Source organism: Dermacentor andersoni, chromosome 3 (genome assembly GCF_023375885.2).
Source record: "Dermacentor andersoni chromosome 3, qqDerAnde1_hic_scaffold, whole genome shotgun sequence".
NCBI lineage: Eukaryota > Metazoa > Arthropoda > Arachnida > Ixodida > Ixodidae > Dermacentor > Dermacentor andersoni.
In genome coordinates, this window is record NC_092816.1 from 91,195,390 (window position 1) to 91,217,292 (window position 21,903).

The 21,903-nt window shown below is 44.5% G+C and overlaps 1 protein-coding gene and 1 pseudogene across 1 annotated transcript; one reads left to right on the forward strand and one right to left on the reverse strand.

Annotated features, from left to right (window-relative positions):
- Nucleotides 1-3,670: 3,670 nt before the first annotated feature.
- Nucleotides 3,671-20,189, forward strand: LOC126541258 (sodium-dependent low-affinity dicarboxylate transporter 1-like). Its single transcript, XM_055075796.2, has 4 exons — nt 3,671-4,026; nt 9,677-9,757; nt 11,482-11,589; nt 19,776-20,189. Exons 1-4 carry the CDS (start codon nt 3,935-3,937, stop codon nt 19,966-19,968), a joined length of 474 nt encoding a protein of 157 aa, XP_054931771.2. The 5' UTR covers nt 3,671-3,934; the 3' UTR covers nt 19,969-20,189.
- Nucleotides 16,701-17,394, reverse strand: LOC126541250 (uncharacterized; annotated as a pseudogene).
- Nucleotides 20,190-21,903: the final 1,714 nt, after the last annotated feature.

Below are 21,903 nucleotides of genomic sequence, written 5' to 3' on the forward strand. Positions count from 1 at the left end.
GTTGCATGTCGTCTGGCACAAAATCATTCCGAACCACAAGCACGCAGGCCCTCCGCGTGGCGCAGAGGTGTTACTGAACTAATTAAATTCCTTATAATGGGATGCATCAGAACAATTGTAAATCTCAACCTAACCACAACGTACACATATGATAGCGTGTATATAGCGTATGAATATACCAAAAAACATAATTCTGTTAAGTGGAAACTGATACATATACCCCGTTTGCAGCGTTATGAGCATTCATAGAGCACTGAATTGCTTGCAACAAAACCATCAAGATGGCACTCTCCTCCGCGGCCCAGGCAAGAGGCCGCGTTTCTACGAGAAAGATCGCCTGCTCTCCTTCGTGCATAGCGCTCACCGCTAGCGTTTCCCACTAAACATTACGTTTACAGAAGCTGCAGTTGCCGGGAAGCGTGAGTAGTAGTCAGGGATTTTTGAATGCTATAGGCGTTCCAGTTTTAATTAGCGCCCTCCAAATTTTTTTCGCCACATCGCCGCTAGTTGGCCTGTCATCATCATGTCATCGATTCGCGCCATATAGGTCCACGACCCGACATGGCGGACGAGCAGACGATGCGATTGCTCGCAAGCGCCGCGCCACGTTTGCCAGCGAGGAGATGTTTTGTATATTGTGTCGTTTGTGGCATCGAAACATTTTTTTTACAATTCGAAATGGCTAAATGAAATGCCCGAGGGCTGGGCTTTCGGGTTGAAAGGAACTAAGCGAAAGAAATAGTCACGGAAAAGATTGAGCTTTGTGGACGGGGAAAAAAAAATGAGAAAGGCTTGTAGAATCCTAACCAAATTTTCAGTGAAGATGCTTTCTCTGAATATTTGTAGTTATACTGCACTAACTTCACTTTTTTTCAAATTCGCGCTCAGTGTCATGTTTTGTTTCTGCAGGACATTGAGAAACATTGCGTATATTGGCTTCATAACGCTCTGCAGCACTGCCATAACTACTTTACTGCAAACGCCACTTTTGAACCACACAATTTAAACATTGCATACGCACTACCTGTAACATAACAGTATTACCACTGTATATAAACAAGTTCCGGATAGTTCACCGACGACACCGGCGAAAAGTGCTAGAAGCCTTTTATCACCCATGGTATCAGGCAGAAATTGCGAGTTCAGTAACTACCTGCAAAACTCATAATTAACCGAGAAACTTTACGAACACACGTTACTCTAACTGTGTCACCCATTTCAAGCACCTGAGAAATCTGTGCCAGCTGCAGCTTTCCTAGGACACTGAGAAACAATTGATATAACGCATTCGAGCATTCTGTGCATAGCAAACTTGAACTCAGTGGCGCCTTGAATTCCTTGTGAACGCTTGGTCAACTTTCTACGCCAATCTCAAAACAAGCTTTTGACGCGGTACGCGGCCGTCCTCTATCCCCATAACACACGATTCTAGTCAAAATTAAATATGGGTGCCCCGTTTCGCTGTCCCGTTACTAGGCAATGTACCTCAGATAAGGAACCTAAATAGGGAGAAAACGACCATTTATTAAGCTTTTACAAACCTCTAGTCGAATAGCACGCTTAGAACGTTCAGTGCACATCACACATGACGCGGCCCACACGCTGTCCAGTTAAAATCTTAGGCATATTCAACGCTCTCTTGGAATCCGTGTGGAGCGAAGCTTTCGTGTAACGAATAATCGAGTGCTTTCAATTTGCCCATTTCATTCTCGCGTCGTGTGCTCTTGCGCACTCGTGCTACAAAGGAAATGGGGCTTACGTGGCGATCAGCTCAAAGCTAGTTTGCGCTGGCACAACAGTAGTGTACGCGCGATGATGACCCAATGGTTATAGCATTTCGCTGCCGAGCTGGGGGACCGCAGTTCGATCGGACACGTAATTCAATTTTTTCTTTAAGCATCAGCGATACGGCAAGACAGTAGCCACGATCAGAAGAGTTCGGGAGGTGTGCCAAAAGAAAGCTTAGCTTTAATATTACAGTCAGATTTAGTCCTGGAAGGTGAGTTTGTCCTCATTCCATGTAACGTCTCTTAACAGGCGGAGAACGAGCATTAAGCAATCTTAATTTCGCCTCATAATTAACCCACACACTCCCCACTTACATATGCCCACACTACGATCAATGCGCAACGATTTACCACATGGTATGGGCTTGTGCAAGCACACCACACCTCGCACCCATAGCACACCCCATCACGCGGAAATGGTGAAGCAGCGCTGTCCATCTCCAACTCGACGGACCCCCTCAACCTGGTCAACCAAGCGAGAAGGGCAGCTAAGGCCCCTGCACTGAGGGCACCACCCACTGCACAGCGGAGGAGCATCCTACGATCGTGTGTTCTTTTGCATAAAGTTTATTTTCTCTCTCTCCCTCAATCTTTTCCCACCCATCACCCCAAATATGCGTCTCCCTCTTTTCCCATGCTAATTTAATAGAACACTGAAGAGGAACATCAGGGCAGTTTAGACCGAGGATGTATTCTTTGAAAACTCTATCGTTATATTAACGATAACAGGTTGTATATTAGAATACAAAATAAAGGTCGTAGTTCCATTTTATTTAGACTGCACCGGCACTCCAATGTCTTTACGTCAGTGTGACTTCACTGATACGAAAGTATTATTTCATATGTGGGCCCCGCTTGCTCGCCAAGAGTTCGCGAAACTTGCCATGTTCCGCCCTTAGCACCTTTAGACCGCCTTTAGTTAATTTTTACCGTTAAGTAATTAACTAGGCCCTAGCAGATTCCGTCAAAAGCTATGACGTCATTGCGACCTGGTGCGGAAACTTCAAGGCGGCCTCGCCATTCGTCTTCCCTTTTTGCGGCTTATCTGGCTCCAAGCGTCTTCTCACGTTAAGCTTGATTATTTCGTATTGCAGAAGGATAATTTACACTAATACAGGAGAAATCATATTTCTCTTTGGTGTCCCTTTACATTTCGTGTATACGTTCTTAAGCTGACACTGAGAGAACACAGAAAACGTTTTCGAGCTTTTTTGAATGCCTTAACATCCTCGCAGTAGAAGGGCCATTAAGGTTCGTTCGATATTAACAGGAAGACGGGTAAGCGGGAAATGTGAAGAGATCGATGAAACAACGAAAAAAAATAGTTCCATTGCTGCGTTTACTTGTTCCCTTGTATTTGAAAAATTGCACCATAGGGAACACATCATGGTTTTTTCTTATAGACAAACGGCCACCATAGTCACGCGGAGTTTCAGGCGCCGGTACACACCCATTATAACCGCAGGAAGTACCTGCTGATCCGGCGAGTCCTGCTCCTGTCCGTCGCCTACTCCGCAACTCTTGGCGCCGTCGGCTCGGTCTTTGGCAACCCGGCGTCTCGGGTCCTGCGCATGGTGCTTGAAGAGTAAGAGATCGGCGCCCACGGCTGGCACTTTGTATTAGTTAATTTTTTTTTCTCGTTTGTACTATATTGGCTAACGTAACACAAAGACAGGAATGAGTAAAGAAAAACGAAATGCTGAGAAAGTAAAAAAAAAAGGATATGCAGGTTTCTTTATTTCAATTACATCCTATTATAATTATTTGATTGTTTAGTTTCCGTGCCCCCAAGAAAGAACAAACTTAACTGTGGAGTATGCTCTTGTGTAAAGCACTGAAATATATTTACCCCCCCTCCCCCCCTGCCCGGGGGGGGGGGGGGGGCTCGTTTAACGTGAACAGAAAGAACGCCATAGCTAACACCTGTTAGGAGCTTAGTACGTTCTAGTCTACGAACACTGGCTTTGATGAGACTCTGCGGTGAAATAACGGCACCAGAGAGCCCTCTTCTCTGGGGTTATTGCGGCCTAGAAAAAAAAAAAAAATAGAATCAAACGTCATCTCATGCCTAAAAAAAATGCGCCCAATGCCTGTTCCAGCTTTTTCTTTCTTTCGTTGGCAGGCGGTACTCGTACGACCGGCTTACCATGATGTCATGGCTCGTCATCTGCCTGCCTATCTCGGCCGCCGGCATCCTGGCCTGCTGGATGGTCGTGTTTGTGGTCTTCCTCAAGGAATAGTGAGGGCGTTTGGTTTTATTTTAGTAACAACTGTACTCGCTGAAAACCTACAAATGCAGTACAAGGGCCGCTTTGGAAGGATCGCTACATTTGTTGTTCATGTATGGATCTACGTTCTAAGTCGTATAGTTCCCGAGAACCAGCTATATGAAAGGCGTTCGCCACCAAAGTGACGTGAAATCATGCGAGCTCAATTAGCTGGAACATTTATACCAGTTGCCGGAGTTGGACAGCGGTGTATTTCATTGCATCCTTCGCTTTCACCGATTAAATAGTTGCTCGTAAGGGTGCAAGAAAGCCTACATACAAGGGTTCCCGATTAATTTCTCGTTTAATTTGCGCATACTGCACGGAAGTGTAGACAAACTTGAGATCACCACGTTACAAGGATGCTGATGTGCTCTCCACACTTAGAGCATAGGAAAAAGAAAAAAAAAAGAAAAGGAAGCCGGCAGCAAAAACTAAAGATGATGGTGAAAATCAGCGGAGCTTTTTAATTAAACCTGCTTTATTTCTCAAATGGAGAGGACGCATGCGGCCTTCCGCGCTCCTTCCTCGCATTTCTGCACCTCCTACCTACTTGACCTCGTCGTCTGCGCCCCTCAATGATACGTTTTGTTCTCTCGTCTTTCTCCTCTTCTTACTTGAGAGAGATATATAGAGATATTCTTAGACACAGAAAGTAAAAGCCTGGGATGACCGCACCGCAACTGTCTAGCGCGTGGCAGCCACCTGAACGCAGCCTCCTACAACTGAGAGGAAAGAGCAGGATGGATTGAAAGAGGACAGAGATAGGAAGGAAGATAGTGTTCGGAGCTGATAGCTCTGCTGGCATAAGATGCTCTGCGAACGCTAGACGCGCCCCGAACACGTGGTTCCCTCTCCGCCATTTAGTCTTCTCGTTCTCGTTACATCTTACTGTGTTAGATCGCTATACGCCAACCTGGAGAGCTCGTAGTAGCTTTAATAAAAAAAAAAAAAAAAAAAAAAAACATCGCTTTAACAAACGCAGTGCGCACTGGTGAACACAGGGGACGTATTCTCGAACGGTCACTGTCGGAGATACCATTTTCAGTATGCACTGCTTGGCTAGTTTAGCAAAACCGGTTGAGCTGATTCGCTGGTCAAGCAATAACGCTCGAGTCATCCAACGTACCGTGTAGTACGTCACGCGAACGTGATAGCTACACCGAAAGTTATCGCCCGAGAATATACCCCTGTGCTATGTAGACCACGGGCGTTCTAACGTAAAGCCATTGCAAACTTTTCTATTACAATTCTGCAATCAGCCCTCCGGGATCGGTCAAAAACTTTTTTTTTGGACCACCCCCACTTCGCCTTTCTGTCACGCAACGCCACGAAAACCGCGATAGCTCCCCATCTGATATGACGGGTACACACTGAGTATGCATGATTGGACCGAAGAAACGAAAAATAGTTATTTCTGATTCGACGCCTTAATCGTCATTAGCCCTCGGCTATTGATCAAAAGTTCTCGCGCTACACGCACTTCACCTGCCTGTCACGCGACGTCACAAAACCGCGAAAGCTCACCGCGTGAAAGTGACGTGTACGCGTAAAAGAGGCATTAATATTCCGAACAAAACTGAATTTCCTTCTGAATAGCCGCATGCCGCCATGTTCCTAAAGGAATAAAAGATGGCTACCGCTGATCGCTCAGGCACTGGCTGCTCGCACCTGCAGGAGCGCTTGGGTTTATTTGCATACAATAAAGCTTTTTGCGTGGCAGTGTAATGTTATTGATCCATTTTATCGCGATTCTTAATCCTTCTCTTGCATGCCGCCACGATTTTCGGCCTGTAATTGAAAGCTAAGTAAGGGAAAGCGGACCAGTCGGAGACGCCGGGAACACCCTCTTCATCCGGTTATCGATATTCAGTGCACTGGCTCGGCCCCATCGAATCCCTCTCCACTTGAGCGTGCTCCTCGCCTCTTGTCAGCCAGTTACATAAGACAAGCCGCTCATTGTAGGCAATATTATTCGCTTTTAAAGGAAACAAGAGTTACCTCCTATAAACGAGGAGAGCGTTTGATTGGACTGTCCAGACTACCGTGTGGGCCACCGCCCTATGCTTGCGTCCACGGTTACGCAAATCTGACGTCAGGAGAGTGGAATAAGAACACATTGGAATAGTTTTACGTTACAGCGCCGCAGGGGCGCGAAAGAAGTAACGCTATATTCCAATCTGTTTCTTTTCCGCTTTTGCCACTAGCCCTTCACGATTGGTGAACATATTTTCAGGCTACCCCTACACTTCACCTGTCAGTCGAGCCATGCCACGAAAACTGCGATGACTGATATCATCTGATACAACGTGTGCACAATGATTATGCATGATTAGGCCGAAGAAAAGAAAACAAATCTTTACACGATTCCCTACGCTTTTTTCGCCACGAGCCCTCCATGCACTACTGGTCAAAAATTTTCGGGCTGCGCCTTCTTCACCTCTCTGTCAGCGCTGCCACAATACCGAGAAAACTCACTTCAAGGGTACAAGTGCCCACTGAAGATGTATTAATATGCAAAACAGAACTGATTTTTTTTATGGAATAGCCAGAAACTTTCTCATTCTGAAAAAAAAAATGAATAAACGGCTGCCAATCCATCGCATCACTTTGACATTGGTTACTCGAAGCTGCCGGTGAGAATAGATTTCTTTGTACATAATATATTTTCTTTGGTGGCAGTACAACGCTGTCGAGCCATTTCGGCACATATTCAACAGCGCTATGACAACTCTTCTTCGCTGAGGATGCGTTTTGCATTGTTTCTTCCTTCCGTTGCACGCCGCTGCAATTTTCGACAATGGGAAGCGGACCAATCGCCGACGCCGGCACCGCTCTCCTCATCCTGTTATCTACTTTCACTGTGCTAGGTCGGACCAAACCTGTTTCACTTGAGCGGGCTCTTCGCTTGTTGTCAGCCAATTAGATAAGAAAAACCTTTCAGGGTCGGCAACGCTGTTTGCTTTCAAAGCAAAAAAAAGGGACCTCCTATAAAGGAGGAGAACGTTTGATTGGGCTGTTCCAACAACGCGGCGGGTAATCGCCCGACGTTGCGTCCGGTGTACCGTAAATGCGACGTCAGGATGTTGGATTAATGTCAGAATGGAATAGGTTTAATTACACGAGCCCAGCGTAGACGCTATTCCGATGGCCGTTTTGAAGCGGAGGTCCATCCGGTCATACACCTCTGGGCTTTGGCAAGAGTACATGTCTCGCCGAATAGACAACTTGTATAGTACACTGAATGTTGATCGAGAAAATAGTACCGGTAAGCGCATTTCTGCTTTTTTAATCAAATAATATACCCGCCGCAGTTGCTCAGTGGCTATGGTGTTGGGCTGCTGAGCACCAGGTCCCGGGATCGAATCCCGGCCACGGTGGCCTCATTTAGATGGGGGCGATATGCGAAAACACCCTGACCCCAGGTGGTTAAAATTTTCGGAGTCCTCCACTATGGCGTGCCTCATAATCAGGAAGCGGTTTGGGGACGTAAAACCTCATAATTATTAATTCAAACAATACTTCACGAATTAAAATCTGCCCACGTAATGTCAGCTGATGAGTACCTCGGAAAATACACGGACCTCTCGGCGGAATGCGTACTGTAACCAAAGCCTTCTTTGATCTCTTTTTCATTAAAAAAATAATTTGGTTACTGCATTCTCAGCAAAACACGTATGCGCCAATGTATGACTTGGCTTATGTAGCCTGCAATTTTGGCATACAAAGTAGTGGCGGTCAGCTTACCTCTGTTTTGCGGAAAAACTGACGACATACGTTCTTTACATATAATGGCATCTTATAGCTGTTTGAAGATGGCGTAGGTCTCGTCCTTAAAAAGTGCGTAATGTTCAACGGTTTCTTTTCTGAAGTGCTACTTAAGTATTAGGGCACTGGATATGTTACGATTGGTGAATCCTCCGGAATGGTATGTACCACTGTGACCCGAAGTGCTTATATCGGGTGTCCCATGTAATACTACACCAAGTATTCTTTCTAAAAAAAAAGAGTAAAAACGGAGGCCTTTTATACGGATGGAACTAATTGCATGTCGTTAGCAGCAACCTGAAGAAGCATCTCGTATTCTTTGTGCGATTTTTTATTAATTTGTAAAGACTAATAACTAACGTATTCATTACTATATTTACGACAGACATATCAACATTAGGCGCTGCAGCAACTTCTAAAGCACCAATTTCAATCGTTTACAACACGCTATATTTTGCGCGGCTCTTTTTTCCGTGTGATAAAGACAGCCAACTAAACATAACAACATACCACGTGACAAGCTCTACACTCGGAAGAAAGAGCCTTCTGTTGTTTCATCGAAATAGAACGCTGCCGTTTTTTCTATTTTTTTTTTACTACTTGGTGCATGCTATCTGGGACACATGGCAAGGAAACATTCCCTAAGTATATTGAGGAGCATGTCGTAGAGCTCGTACATATATGTGCCCGTAAACCCCTCATAGCAATTCTTCCCGCGCTGAGCATGATTGATCATCTTCGTCCTGGTAAAATGTCTGAATCGATGTCTGACACTGCATCTGCCCGATATGGAGTTCGATTTTTGGAGTAGCTTGTAATCAGTGCACGGCGTAAACACAAATATTGCATGATATGGTGCGGTGCATTATACATAAACATTGTATCAGATTACGCGCTTCACAATATGAAGAACATACAGTTATACAGATCGCATTTAGTTGCACGATTTATTTAGGCAATACTAGGAGAGTGATCGCAAACTTCAAAAAAGAAAAAAATCGAGAAGCGGACATGGACAAAGGAAGGTGGCTGGAGTCCAGCCACCTTCCTGTTGTTTTGTCTAGATCTGCCTCTCGATTTTTTCCCTTTTTCAAGTTTGCTGTCATTCTCCTAATATAACCATGTACCAAGCAGCCCAACAAGCCACTCTTATGAATTTATTTAGGCACTTCAAGAAAGCTTCACTTCACATAGATTCGAACCGGGGCGGGGGTTCTGCAATATTTGTTTTATGCTCCTTTATAAAGATACCTCTGCAATACTTATCTGCGTGTTTGCTGCGTAACTAGCATAGATGCTTCACATGGCTAGTTGGAAAGCGCGAATGCTGACTTGAGTGCGAACAAAAAAAGCAGTTTGAGTTGGACGCATAAAGTCTAATTTTCCGGAAGAGTAACTCTTAATTGTATCAGCAAATGCGCCCGGTCAAGACGCGTTTGCCTCTTGTCGCCGTTACGGAATGCAGCCACCGCGCCAGAGATTCAAGCCTGTGATCTCGCGCTGAATATAAGAGCAGTAGAAGGATATACATAGATAGTCCTCACAGAAAGGTTCATTATGGCCATACAACGCAGGCGACGGGACAACTGAAAAATGGACAGGACAGTCAGTCCTGCAAAGCATTCGTCTCACAGTGCAGTACTTATTGGAATGATGATGATGACGAGCTGACTCTTGCTATTGTGACAAAACGGCTGAAGCAATGACGTTGAGTTTTCACAGAATGCCAAGTTGGCCTTACGGCTGCCTTCGCCAGGCTTATGAGGAAATCATTCCTACCACGATTTAGTTACTTTAGATAGATGTTTATGAGGAAATCTCGCTGTCCACGCTTTTATTTTTCTTTTCCCGCAGCGACTGCGAAGAGGACGACGAGACGAAGGAAAGCATAGCGAAGATCCTGGAAGAAAAATACCACGCTCTCGGGAGATTCAGGTAAAAAACGCGGTGCGGCACCTGTGTTGCAAAACAATGTCGTTTTGAAGCTTTGTGACTCTGCACTACCAGGCAGTGAAGTTAAACTGCGGAGGTCGACCTGACCACGTTTTCGATTAGGAATAGCCGAGTGCGTGTTTCGCAGGGTCCATTTTCGACGAACTTCCTCTACGCCTGACGTGCCACAGCCTCAAAAATCCTGCCACCGTCAAAACATGTATTCGATCGAGACATCACATAGAAGGCGTCACGTTAGTTCTGCGGTAGGCGCGTGACATTTTCCCGCAGGGATACGTCGTCAGAATATGCCTTCTCTAGGCACATTTAGTGTCGGTGTTCATACATGGCAGACAGTCCCGAGTACATGACTGGGAGCTTGCCGCTCTCGTTGAAACAAAAAGTGTACAATAATAGCTTTCTGGTTGTCAAAGTCGATCATTTTAGCACACACCAAAGAGGATGAAGGTGAAAGCCTGCGCTCTCAGGAGACATTGATTCCATTACTTTACATATTTATTCTTATGGGTTGTTACTACCTATTACTTGATTTCTGCCACCGAAGGTCGCGGGTTTGAGTGCCTTAATTGCTGCTACCTTAATTAAAGCGTATCTTAATCAGCTTAACCATAATTAACTCCGAAGGTGTCGGGTTCAACTCCAAATAAAGATTGTGGGCACGAGTGCCCTAATTAACTTTATCTTAATTAACTATACCTTAGTAACCTTGCCTTAATTAACAGCACAGGTCGTGGGTTCTACTCGCAACACAGGTCGCGGATTACAGTGCCATAAGTAAATATATGATAATTAGCTGTCCGGTAATTATCGTCGCCTCATTTAGCACAACATGTCGTGGGTTCGACTTCCATCAAAGGGTGTGGGTTCGACTTCCTTAATTAACTATATCTTAAGGAAATGTACCTTAATTCTCTTTGCCGTAATTAACACCCAACGTCGTGGGTTCGACTCCCACAGAAAGTCTAGGGTTCTACCGCCAATTTTGGTGCCATTGAATTTTCTGCCGCAACGACGGATGGTGAATTTTCCTCCCGCGAGCCGTCTTAGGCTGTCGCCTTAACAGCATATGAGGCAGGGGCACGAAGGATAAAAAAAACCGAAAGCTTGAGAAGCAGTTAACGATCCTAGTGATGCAAGGACAAATCACAGGAGTATCGGTATTTGATAGGAATAATTTGAAAAGTTCAAAAGTAAGACGAGAGGGACAAGCAAGACAAGACTATTTGGATGTAGATTCGTCCAGCAGTTTACATTCAATGCGACGATGGCGGTGACGATGTTTAATTGGTCAGCGAAATCTGAGCGTGCTCCCAGCGCAGCTCACTCTAGGATCCAGATAGCTCCTCCGGAGGGAAGAGCGTGATCGGCCACGTGACTCGTTTTTATCCACAGGTTCCTGTACGAGAACGCATCTGGCCAACCACGAACCACATGATACAACGCGCTATGGCGACAACAAGTTCAAATCAGTTCCTACACTAATACGAGGCCCAAGACAAGCGTGCCTCCTTCAACCATTTAACTCACTGGCAATAACAAGAGCGCAGACATAAGCTCACTAATTTTAAGTTAGGTTAGGTTGCAAGTTAGGTTAGACAAACCGCAGGTTGGAGTAGGCTTACGTGGCGATGGTTTTAGACGAGTCAAATTAAGCGTATTGGAGCGCAGTACTGCATCTCGATCCATGCACCGTTTGTTCTGTGCAGTAAGCTGGAGTACTTCGTCATGGCCTGCATTCTTGGGCTTTTCCTCGTGCTTCTGCTCCGCTCCGAGTTTGCCACTCCGTTCGCGGTGCCAGAAGAATTTGGACTGTTGTAAGTTCAGTTATTTTTTTTCTAAACTATAGCTGGGTAAATAATTAGTCCGGGTATACATGGTTCTTTAGTCTTAATAGTTATTTGTTGGAGGTAATGTACTTCTGTAAAATTTGTCGAATAACACTTTTCGACACAGTATGATATATTCGATAAAAGTACGACCTCCCGTTCCATCCTGTCCCGTGCTGGCAGCTTATAAAGGGTTCTCCAACAATCAAGCACTTTTTAAAGAAAAGGATGCTTTCTGCTCGAACTGTAAGGAACCTTGTGTTGTTATCAGCAACATGAACAGTTTTTTGTTGCTCCTAATCGATAGGTTCGTCAAAATTGTTTGCTTGCTTTTTTTTAGTTATCACACGTACCACAGTTCCACGCTGTCTCAAGACATATGCGAAAATACCAATTTAAATTAGTTTCGGGCACACTATTTCTTGCGTGGCTCCTTTTTTTTTACGTTCAAAAGAAAGCCCCCCCCCCCCTTCCCTCCCCCTCTTAAAGAAAAAAGTCGAGACGCCCTTTTGATTTGCTACAGCAGCAGTGCTCCTCTGAAATCCGCGGCGAACGAACTCATTCCACCTTTACAAAATGCACTATTTTGGTCGTAGGCATAACACTTTCGGTTTCTTGGACGCGGTGGCTACCTTCATCCTGATATTGGGGTTGGCCTTACGGAGCAAAGTGATGGCTTGCTCAACGATTTTTTATTACTTTGCATTGGCAGTCTAATTACCGTTGGCACCAGCGGTCGCTCGCTGAAACACAAGCCTCATCACTATGGCAGGCCATAACAGAATAAATTCTCCCTCTAAACGGTGCAGCCGCATAGCCAGGCATGTCGTCCAAATAGTTCCTTTGTAGCGAGCAGAGAAATAAGTGAGAAAAAGACGGCGCTTAGAATATTGAATGGAATGCAGAATGCATCTAAGGTAAGGAAATAAGGCGATAGAAAAAAACAATAAAGATCTGACTACAGTTCGCGAGAGCCCTGCATCCTGTTTGCAGGTGCGTTCAACCAGGTAAAGTAAGATAAACCAGCGGCGTTGAAGCGCGGCCTTCCTTGTCAAAGTGCCAGAAACACCATGGAACCAGATGCACGTATAGAGCGGCTTCATGTTAATGTTACGCTAGGTTGGGGGTTTGTATTTTGTTAAAAACTCTATGTGACAACATCATAAATCTTGTTATAGTACCAGAAACATAGTGATCTGCACCAATACTTATAATGACGAGCATTCATCAAGAAAATAACCACACAGAAAGGTAAAAATACGGAGACTGCTTTTGTGATGGCCGTAAGCTATCACTTTTTTTCACTGATGCTTGTAAACTTAGTAGGCGCAAATTCTGCACGCTACGATGTCTTCGGCGTCAGATAATCTTGGAGTAAAATATATTTTGCTGAAACAGGTGACTGGTCCCTCGAAGCGGCTGCTTGAAAGCCTCAAGAGGAATTCTGGCTGTCTAGAATATGGTAGTACTATATATTTCACCACGGAAGAATCTAAAAAAAAGTGGTTGGCGAATGCCAAATTCAAGAGAGACGTATTCTAGTAGTGATGAAAACATTAAAATTGCAAACCCGCACCATGGCCATTTTAGAGTTACCCTATAAATTCCAGCCGACAGCACCTGTGCAAGAGAGTCACAACTGCACGGTAATCCTATAATTTTCCTTAGCTTGTGGGCAGCACATGATGGTAAATACCGAGGAATCAAATTTTGCACTCTTGTCCAGGATGCTTCATTTAAATAATAATAATAATAACAATAATAATAACTTTATTTGCATCCGAAATACACGATACCGGAGGCCTACAGAAGACGCTGTCGCATTGCAGCTTTGCAAGGCCGCAGGCCCCCGCACTGGCAACTTCACGTAGCAGTCAGCAAATTATAAAATATATGTGAGTTATAATCAGCCCTCACTGAAATCCATACATACAAAAAGATAAAACTCATTCCATATTCAGACGTCGTTATACAAATTATGTTATGCAATTAATACAATTACAATACAATTAATACAAGTAATACAATACAATTTGAAGTTATACAATTATGAAATGCAAACGTTCAGCTTTCAAGACACCGTTTATTTATACAAGAACGCCACCAGAGACCAGCGCACACAAAATGAACCGCAGAAAGCGCAGATAACTCCGCAGTAAAAGTGCAGCAACATTATACACTAACTATACCATTCTTTTTTCCCTTTTTGTTTTCTTCTACGCACTAAAGTATTTTCGAAGGTCCGCAAAAGTAATTTTGTCAGGCTCTATATTTTGTTTCTGTAGCGTATTCAACAACCTTGGCAGCCGGTTTTTTAACATTTGTAAGCCATATGTTGTCCTACAAGTATCTATTGCCCATGTTTCAGAATTTCGCGTATTATATGTAGTAGAGTAATATTTCAACTTCGCTAACTGACGCAAGAAACAAGTATTTTTTATCTCTTGTTTATATCGCTTGTACAGACAATAATCATAAATATTTGTTACTGGCATTATGTTGTAGCTGCGAAATAAGGGCTCAGATGGATAGTACCTGGGTACATCCGCAATAACTCGAAGAAACTTTTTTTGCAAAACATGGATTTTTTGCAGATTGGTTTGCGTCGTAGAGGCCCAAACTATGTGACAATAACTAAGTCTGGAACAAAATAAAGTATTGTAAATTAGCATCATTACACTGCGTGGTAGTATGCTTGCGTTCCGATATATGAGGCCGATTACTTGGGAGAGTTTTGTTGTTAACTGATCTATGTGCTCGTCCCAAGACAAAGTATTGTGGAAGACAACACCCAGTGTTTTAATAGAAGGCACTATTTCAATTGGAGTTGAGTTAAGCAGAACCCTTTGATTTAATGTTATCTTCTTGCTTCTAGCGTGAAACAAAACTGCATTTGTTTTCTGTACATTTATTTTTAAGGCATTTTCTTCTGTCCACTTTTCAAGTCTACCCAGGATTTCGTTGGCGTTGCGAACTATTTGGTTGGTTTCTTTTGCTGACAAAAATATACTAGTATCATCTGCATAAATGACGAATTATACTTCTGGACATATACTTACAATGTCATTAAGATAGAGATTGAAAAGAAATGGTCCCAAGATGCCGCCTTGGGGCACACCGCAAGAAACTGCTAATGGACCCGAGTGAAAGCCTTCTATGTCTACAATTTGTTGCCTATTTCCTAAATATGAATAGATTAGAAAAGCAGCAACACCTCGCATACCGTATCGTTCTAGCTTCCTAATGAGCAGTTCATGATTAATAAGGTCAAAGGCCCTTGAAAAATCTATAAAAATGCCCAGTATTACATTTTCTTTTTCGATTTGATCTAGTATATACTCTTTTTGTGCAAGAAGTGCCGATCCAGTGCTCAAACCTTCACGGAAACCATACTGGCGGTCAATCAAGATGTTGTGTTTCTGTTCGAATTTTTTCAGTCTCTTGAGGATTACCTTTTCAAAGGCCTTTGAAAACACGGGAAATATAGAAACAGGCCGGTAATTGCCCATATCGTTCATGTCACCCTTCTTATAGAGTACCTTAACACGAGCAACTTGCATTTGGGGTGGAAATATCACTTGCTCGAGGCATAGGCTAAATATGTACCGTATGCATGGAGCAAGCAAAGAGGCAGCATGCTTCAAAGGCTTCGCCTGCACCCCGTCAACATCCAACGCACTGCTGTTATTTAGGCTTATTACCTCTGTCACTTCAGCTTCAGTGACAGGGTCAAGGAACACTGAACTGTTATTGTAGTAAACATTTTTTAAATCACTCATTGCTGCCATTTGACCCGTGGTGTTCACAATATGCTCATTGAAAGCATTGGCTAACGCCTTCCCTGACAACTCGTTGCCATTGTATTTTATTTCACGAACTGATTGGTTTTTAACATTATATTGTAACACTGAGTTCAACTTCCTCCAGAGAGCATTTGAGCAGCCAGAAAGGGAAGTAAATAAATTAATAAAATGATGTTTTCTTGCTCTTTTTAACTCTTTGTTTAAACTGTTACGGAAAGTTTTAAACTTCTTCAGTGCGTCTGGATCTCTGTTCTTACTAAATTTGCTAGACATTGTATTTTTCTCCCGAATTTTTGCTGCCAGGTCAGAGGTTATCCAGGGCTTACGAATTTTTCTCTTTTGTTTTAAGCGTACAAAAGGAAAGTTCTCTGTATATATAGATTTAAGGATTTTAAGGAATTCTTCGTAAGCTGCGCAAGCATCTGTAATATTATACACAGTGTCCCACGGTACCAACGAAAGTTTGTCTACAAATGAGGAAATATTTTGCGGCGTAATACGCTGTATTAATTTTGCAGGCGAATTTTCTTTCATGTTCCCCTTTTTACTACAGCATAAAAAAATAGGCAAATGATCACTCAACTCAGCCACGATAACTCCATCTCTGATTCTCTCCGGCATTACATTTGTAACAAAAATATCAATAAATGTAGACGTATTCAGTGTCACCCTTGTTGGAAGATTAATAACATTTGTAAGGCCATTGGATTTTAATAGAACGTCCAGCTTAACCTTTGACGGACCACTGCTCAACATGTTAATATTCACATCACCACCAAAAATGAGATCGAAATGGTAATCATTTACAAATGCAAAAAAACCTTCTAGGTATTCTAAAAATCGTGTCATCATTCCGTTCGGAGGTCGATAGACAACAGCGATTACAATCCTTTGCAATTTCAACGAAATAAAGTCATAGTCACTTGTGCTTACGCAGAACGTCTGAAGTAACTCACACGAGAAAGTATTCTTTACCAAGATGCATACACCACCACCGCGACCACTGGTCCGGTTAGCATAGAAAGTTTGATAAGAAGGAAGACGGAACACAGTTGAGTCATCTGTGCTCCATGTTTCTGTCAGCATTATCACGTGAAACACGTGATCAAGCTGCTGGAAAAAAAGAGTAAGTTCGGGTACTTTATGCTTTACTGATCGTATGTTAGATGAAAACACTTCAGTGATTTCATATATACTGGTCCCAGGTGCCTTTCAAAGCCATGCGGCAGTACGTAACGTTCCGCGTCGACGTTATCCATGATTATCATTTAGTCATCTCAGAAACTGCCGTGTTCCTTATCTTAGTTTACTCAAGCCGCAAGAACTTGAAATGGCCACCGCATTTCCGCCGTCAGTTCTGCGCACGAGGACTCGTCCATTGTGATGCCAGACGTACTTGAAACCGTTTGTCTTTGCCCAGTTTTTCACCTCAAAAAGAAGTGCACGAGTTCGTTTGGTTAAGTTTTGTTGCAAAAACAACTTATTTACACTGCTCAGCTTCTTCCGGTTTTGCCACCATTCATCTCGCTTCATTTGTTTGGCAAAGCGACAAATAACACCTGGCGTTTTTCCTTTTTTTAGCGGGCAGTCGATGGATCACCACAATATCATGTTGCGAAAGTTGTGGGAGCTCTGCCTTTCCTGCTAGCGCATTTATTTCTTCCAATAAATTCTCATTGTAAGTTTGCGGAATTCCGTGGAATTCCAGGTTTAGTTTACGGCTTTGCCATTCCAAGTAGTCAACCACGGCCTTAAGCTGTGTGACCTCCTCCCGTTCTTCAAGCTTTAGTAACCTTCCTTTGATATCCGCGACATCGCGTTCATTTTTTTCCGTGCGTGTTAGAAGCTGATCGTACTGCTCGCTCATGAAGTGAACAGCATCTTCCAAGCTCTCGACAGATTCTTTTAGGGGTAGCAATTGGTCCAGCTTGTCATTAATAGTCTTCAACCACACGCGTACATCATCTTGCGCGTCTGGTTGTTTGACCATCTTTTCTGCCAGCTGTGAACGCGACGTGGAGCGTCGGCATGTTGTGCATCGCCATGCTCTGCGATACGCTTCACCCTTCGATTTTACTGTGGTGTCCGATACGCCAGCACACTTTCCGGTATGGTACGAGCAATCACATTCACTGCATGTCATTGATTTCTCTGAATCATCGCACTCTTCTTCACATACTTTGCACTGCCCTCCCGGAGACATATTTCACTGTTTCAGCAGCAGCAGCAGTAATATCAAAAGTAAGCTTAGTAAAAGCTACGCAAAAATAATAATGCAGTTACTAACCTGCAAAAGTACAGACGTTCGGGCTTAGAGCGCTGAGATGCACACTGCTGCTACTGCTGCCAATGTGATGGGCGTGCTTTCGGGGATCAGCCTTATAGCCTTCTGGTAGATGACAGCGCCAGCAGCGGCTGATACGGCGAACATTCTCTGCAGATAGGCGCTCCGTGATCTTTCTTGTTGGATACTTGGAAGATCCCAGCGTAGAACTGTCGACGTCACACCTGAGTGCAGTCTGCAAAAGTACAGACGTTCGGGCTTAGAGCGCTGAGATGCACACTGCTGCTACTGCTGCCAATGTGATGGGCGTGCTTTCGGGGATCAGTCTTATAGCCTTCTGGTAGATGACAGCGCCAGCAGCGGCTGATACGGCGAAGATTCTCTGCAGATAGGCGCTCCGTGATCTTTCTTGTTGGATACTTGGAAGATCCCAGCGTAGAACTGTCGACGTCACACCTGAGTGCAGTCAAAGGTAAATATACCTGGTAGCAAAGCTTCCATAGGAGCCCATACGTTCAAAACATGGCGGTCCATCGGCGGTCCATGGGGCTTAGCGCCATCTGTATGTGGTGGGAACACTTCCGGCGGAAGGAAAAATAATGTGACGCCATGTCCGTTAAAAGCAGAAGTGACGTCATTTTGTTTTGGAAGGCGCGAAATTTGTTTTGTTGTTCTTCCTTTGGAGCTATATATTCAAATGCCTTGCCATTCGACTTGATGGGCGTTTCGAGCTTTCAGCGTGGAAAGCGATGCAGGAAAAGGCCAGCCGTACGGTTGTCGAAATCGCATCCCTGCACAGAACATACTTTCTTTGGAGGCCGACGAAAGCTTTAGGTGTAGAGTGCTGATCCTATTGTTGGATGCCAAGCCCGTCGGCCAGCGCAGTCGCACGAAAACAACTACACAATTATCTGGCTGTCGTAACTCACTACTTTTGACTGAACAGATTAAGAAGCAACGAAGCTACCCGCGTCACCAAATTCAGACAAACTTCGACAAGCAAGAAAGCACAAACTGTGAGGGGGGCGTATTTCAACAGGTGATACGAGTGCGCCTTTCTGCCCATTTCAAGACGTGCATTGCATTGCGAGTGATAGTGGCGTCAACGCCCCCTGTAGCGATGGGCGCTGAAAAGAAATGCATTTATTAATAATAATAAAATTAAACTTGTATTTTCTTAACTCGTCACGAATATACAAAATTGACTAGGAATTTTATTTTCGTTGAATGAATCTAACTGTGTCTCGTTTGAATTAAAAAACGCGTTTTTCTTTCCCAGTGTTTGTTCCCTCCAAACCTAGTCGCGCTTCAATCGCTGCTCCCATAACCCCCCATGCTGATGTCGGTGACAATCTTTACTGAACCGCTTTTCGCCCGAAGCTTCGCGACCTATTTGAATCGACCTTGTGCAGTCTGCAAAAGTACAGACGTTCGGGCTTAGAGCGCTGAGATGCACACTGCTGCTACTGCTGCCAGTGTGATGGGCGTGCTTTCGGGGATCAGTCTTATAGCCTTCTGGTAGATGACAGCGCCAGCAGCGGCTGATATGGCGAAGATTCTCTGCAGATAGGCGCTCCGTGATCTTTCTTGTTGGATACTTGGAAGATCCCAGCGTAGAACTGTCGACGTCACACCTGAGTGCAGTCTGCAAAAGTACAGACGTTCGGGCTTAGAGCGCTGAGATGCACACTGCTGCTACTGCTGCCAATGTCACCATCGGCTGCTATTTACGTCTCACTAACACGTGTGTCCCTTTTCTGCGAGCAATTTCTTGGCATTATTCTAGGAAGGGGATCGAGCTTCCTACACGCTTCTTTTCGCCCCCACTAAGCTTGGCTCTAAGCGTGCCGCTTTCATATTGAATACACCGACAACACGAAACACATTCAATAAACCTTAATTCCTTTATTTTCTGTAAGCGTAACGAACTATAGAAGCCCTGCTAGGAGGGCCTAAAAAAATGGTGCGAACATTAGGACCTAGCGCACAACGAAAATTGACGACGGCCAGGGAATGAAGAGAGGCTCCACAGCGGCTGCATCGTCCCAGCACGACCGCAGAACAAGATTGCCTCGTATGCGCTGCAGGAGCCTCAGAGACACGACGTTGGTGTTCGTGCTGGTGCTGGTGTTCTTCGCGACGCCGCAACAGCCGTGCGACCACCTGTTCAGCGAATACCTGCTCGAATGGAGCCTGGTGCAGCGGAAGGTGCCGTGGAGCGCGTTCATCACCTACGGGGGAGGGCTGTGCGTGGCAGGCGCTATAAAGGTGCGTGCCTAAGTACGAGGCGAGCTCTTCCTTGCGCATGTTTTTTTTTTTCTTTCTGAAGGTGGTCCCATGAAGCTGTCCTTCCTGTCGCGTAACTTTTGCTGAGCGGCATATGTGCACACCTAGGGAACCCGTAGTACCACGCACAAGACGTACTCTAATACCTGCTGACAAGTTCTGAGAAGCTGTCTTCAACTCAGTTAGTCTGAACATGTCGAACCCTACGCGGTGCCGTATCTATGTCTATCTTGCGTACATTCGTATGCTCGTCGATCGACTGGATAAGTAGGGTGTTATAAACATGAAACATGAATATAAACAAGAAAGTAAACATGAACGTTCCTATTGCGATAAACCGCTTTTTTGAAAGACATCTGGGTGTTCGATAGTACAAAACCGGTCATAAACAACATTGCTGGCTCCAATACCACCCCTTGTGCGCCAGAGGTGTCGTTCTGACAGGCCCAGCCTCTAAACTCGAAGCGTTTGTATGACTGTGAGCGCAGTGATCTTGCGCGTGAGGACGTTGTGTACGTACTAGCGAGTTATCATCGGTCGGGCCAAGTAAATAAAGACATATTCTTCGAGCCAACAGGACGATATCGTAATATGGATACTGTAGTCGACTGTGTAGATGATGCCAGAAAAACGATAACGTCTAAGTCATAGTGGTCCTGTAATCTTTGTCATAATGAACAGCACGTTGGCGTGATGTCATGCTAGGTACAAGCTTACGAAGCACTCGTTGGCAGTTTGTCGCTGCCACAAGCAACTGCCACAAGTCTCGTCACCGCAATAATATATAAACTGAGAAGGATACGAATGGCATGGTTGTAATGTTGACATTTAACGTAAGGGCACATGCTAAAAGCAAATTCAGAATGGTTTAATGACCATTCTGCACTGTCCGTATCATTAATTAGAATTAGTGTCCTACAATGCTTACAGAGGCTAAATCCCTGTCACAGACGCCTCACGAGGCAATGAGATATTTCTGACAATGGGCCTTGTCCGGCACATTCGCGATGGCCCAAAGCTTAATAAATATAACCTAAACTTCATTCACTACGAGTACCGTTAAATGTTCAGAAATGGCTTTGTTGACTGCCTCCGTCACTTTCGTTTCGCCGTCGTCTTGATGGTATTGTAGTGTCGGGCTCCAAAATGTGTCTGGCTGAAAATAAAGAATAAAATAAAAAAGGTATTCGCTTTAAAACAAAATTTCATTCGGAGGCCACAGGAGCGGCTAACTTATAGCGATGAAGGCGACGTTGTTTCCATCACAAATAAGGTGTTCTGCAGAAAAGTCCAGTGTGCGCAAAGAACCTGCTGCTGGCAGGGGAAAACATAAAAATCGCGGTCGTCTCCTCATACCTCTTTTTTCTCAACCTGTGACTACAGTATGTGATTTCGAAATGGGATTTGCCCCAGACACTATATTGTCTTCCTTCCATACAGTCTGTGGAGGCAATGGCCGATTGCAGGAGGTTTCAATAACGTCGAGAGCATATAATTGTGCGGTGCCGGGCGAGTGCTACAGTGAGTTCAGAACCGCAGGTGTCGCCCAAGTCTGCGTACATTTTTATTCTGATGGCAATTATAACGACGCTCAATGAGAATTAGTCCCTACGGCGTCTCCATGAAGTTCCATATAATGTCAAAGTGGGATAAAATCATATCGAGCTTGCGCGCCTATGCTGTGGGTGCGAGGAAAAGCGTTTCAGGGTTAGGAGAGAAGCACGGTGGCATAAGGGACAGAAAACCGATTTAAAGGAACCAGTTTTGTTGCGATATCAATTATGTGGACACTCCAGGCGCATTCCTGCCGTGGGCGTCGCCTTCGCCGTGGGGTTCCGTATAAAATCCAAGGGCGCTAAAATAGTCGCCGAACGCCGTACGCTGTATGTGCGAGTGAAAGCGTGCGATAGTGAGACGACGAACTCTGCT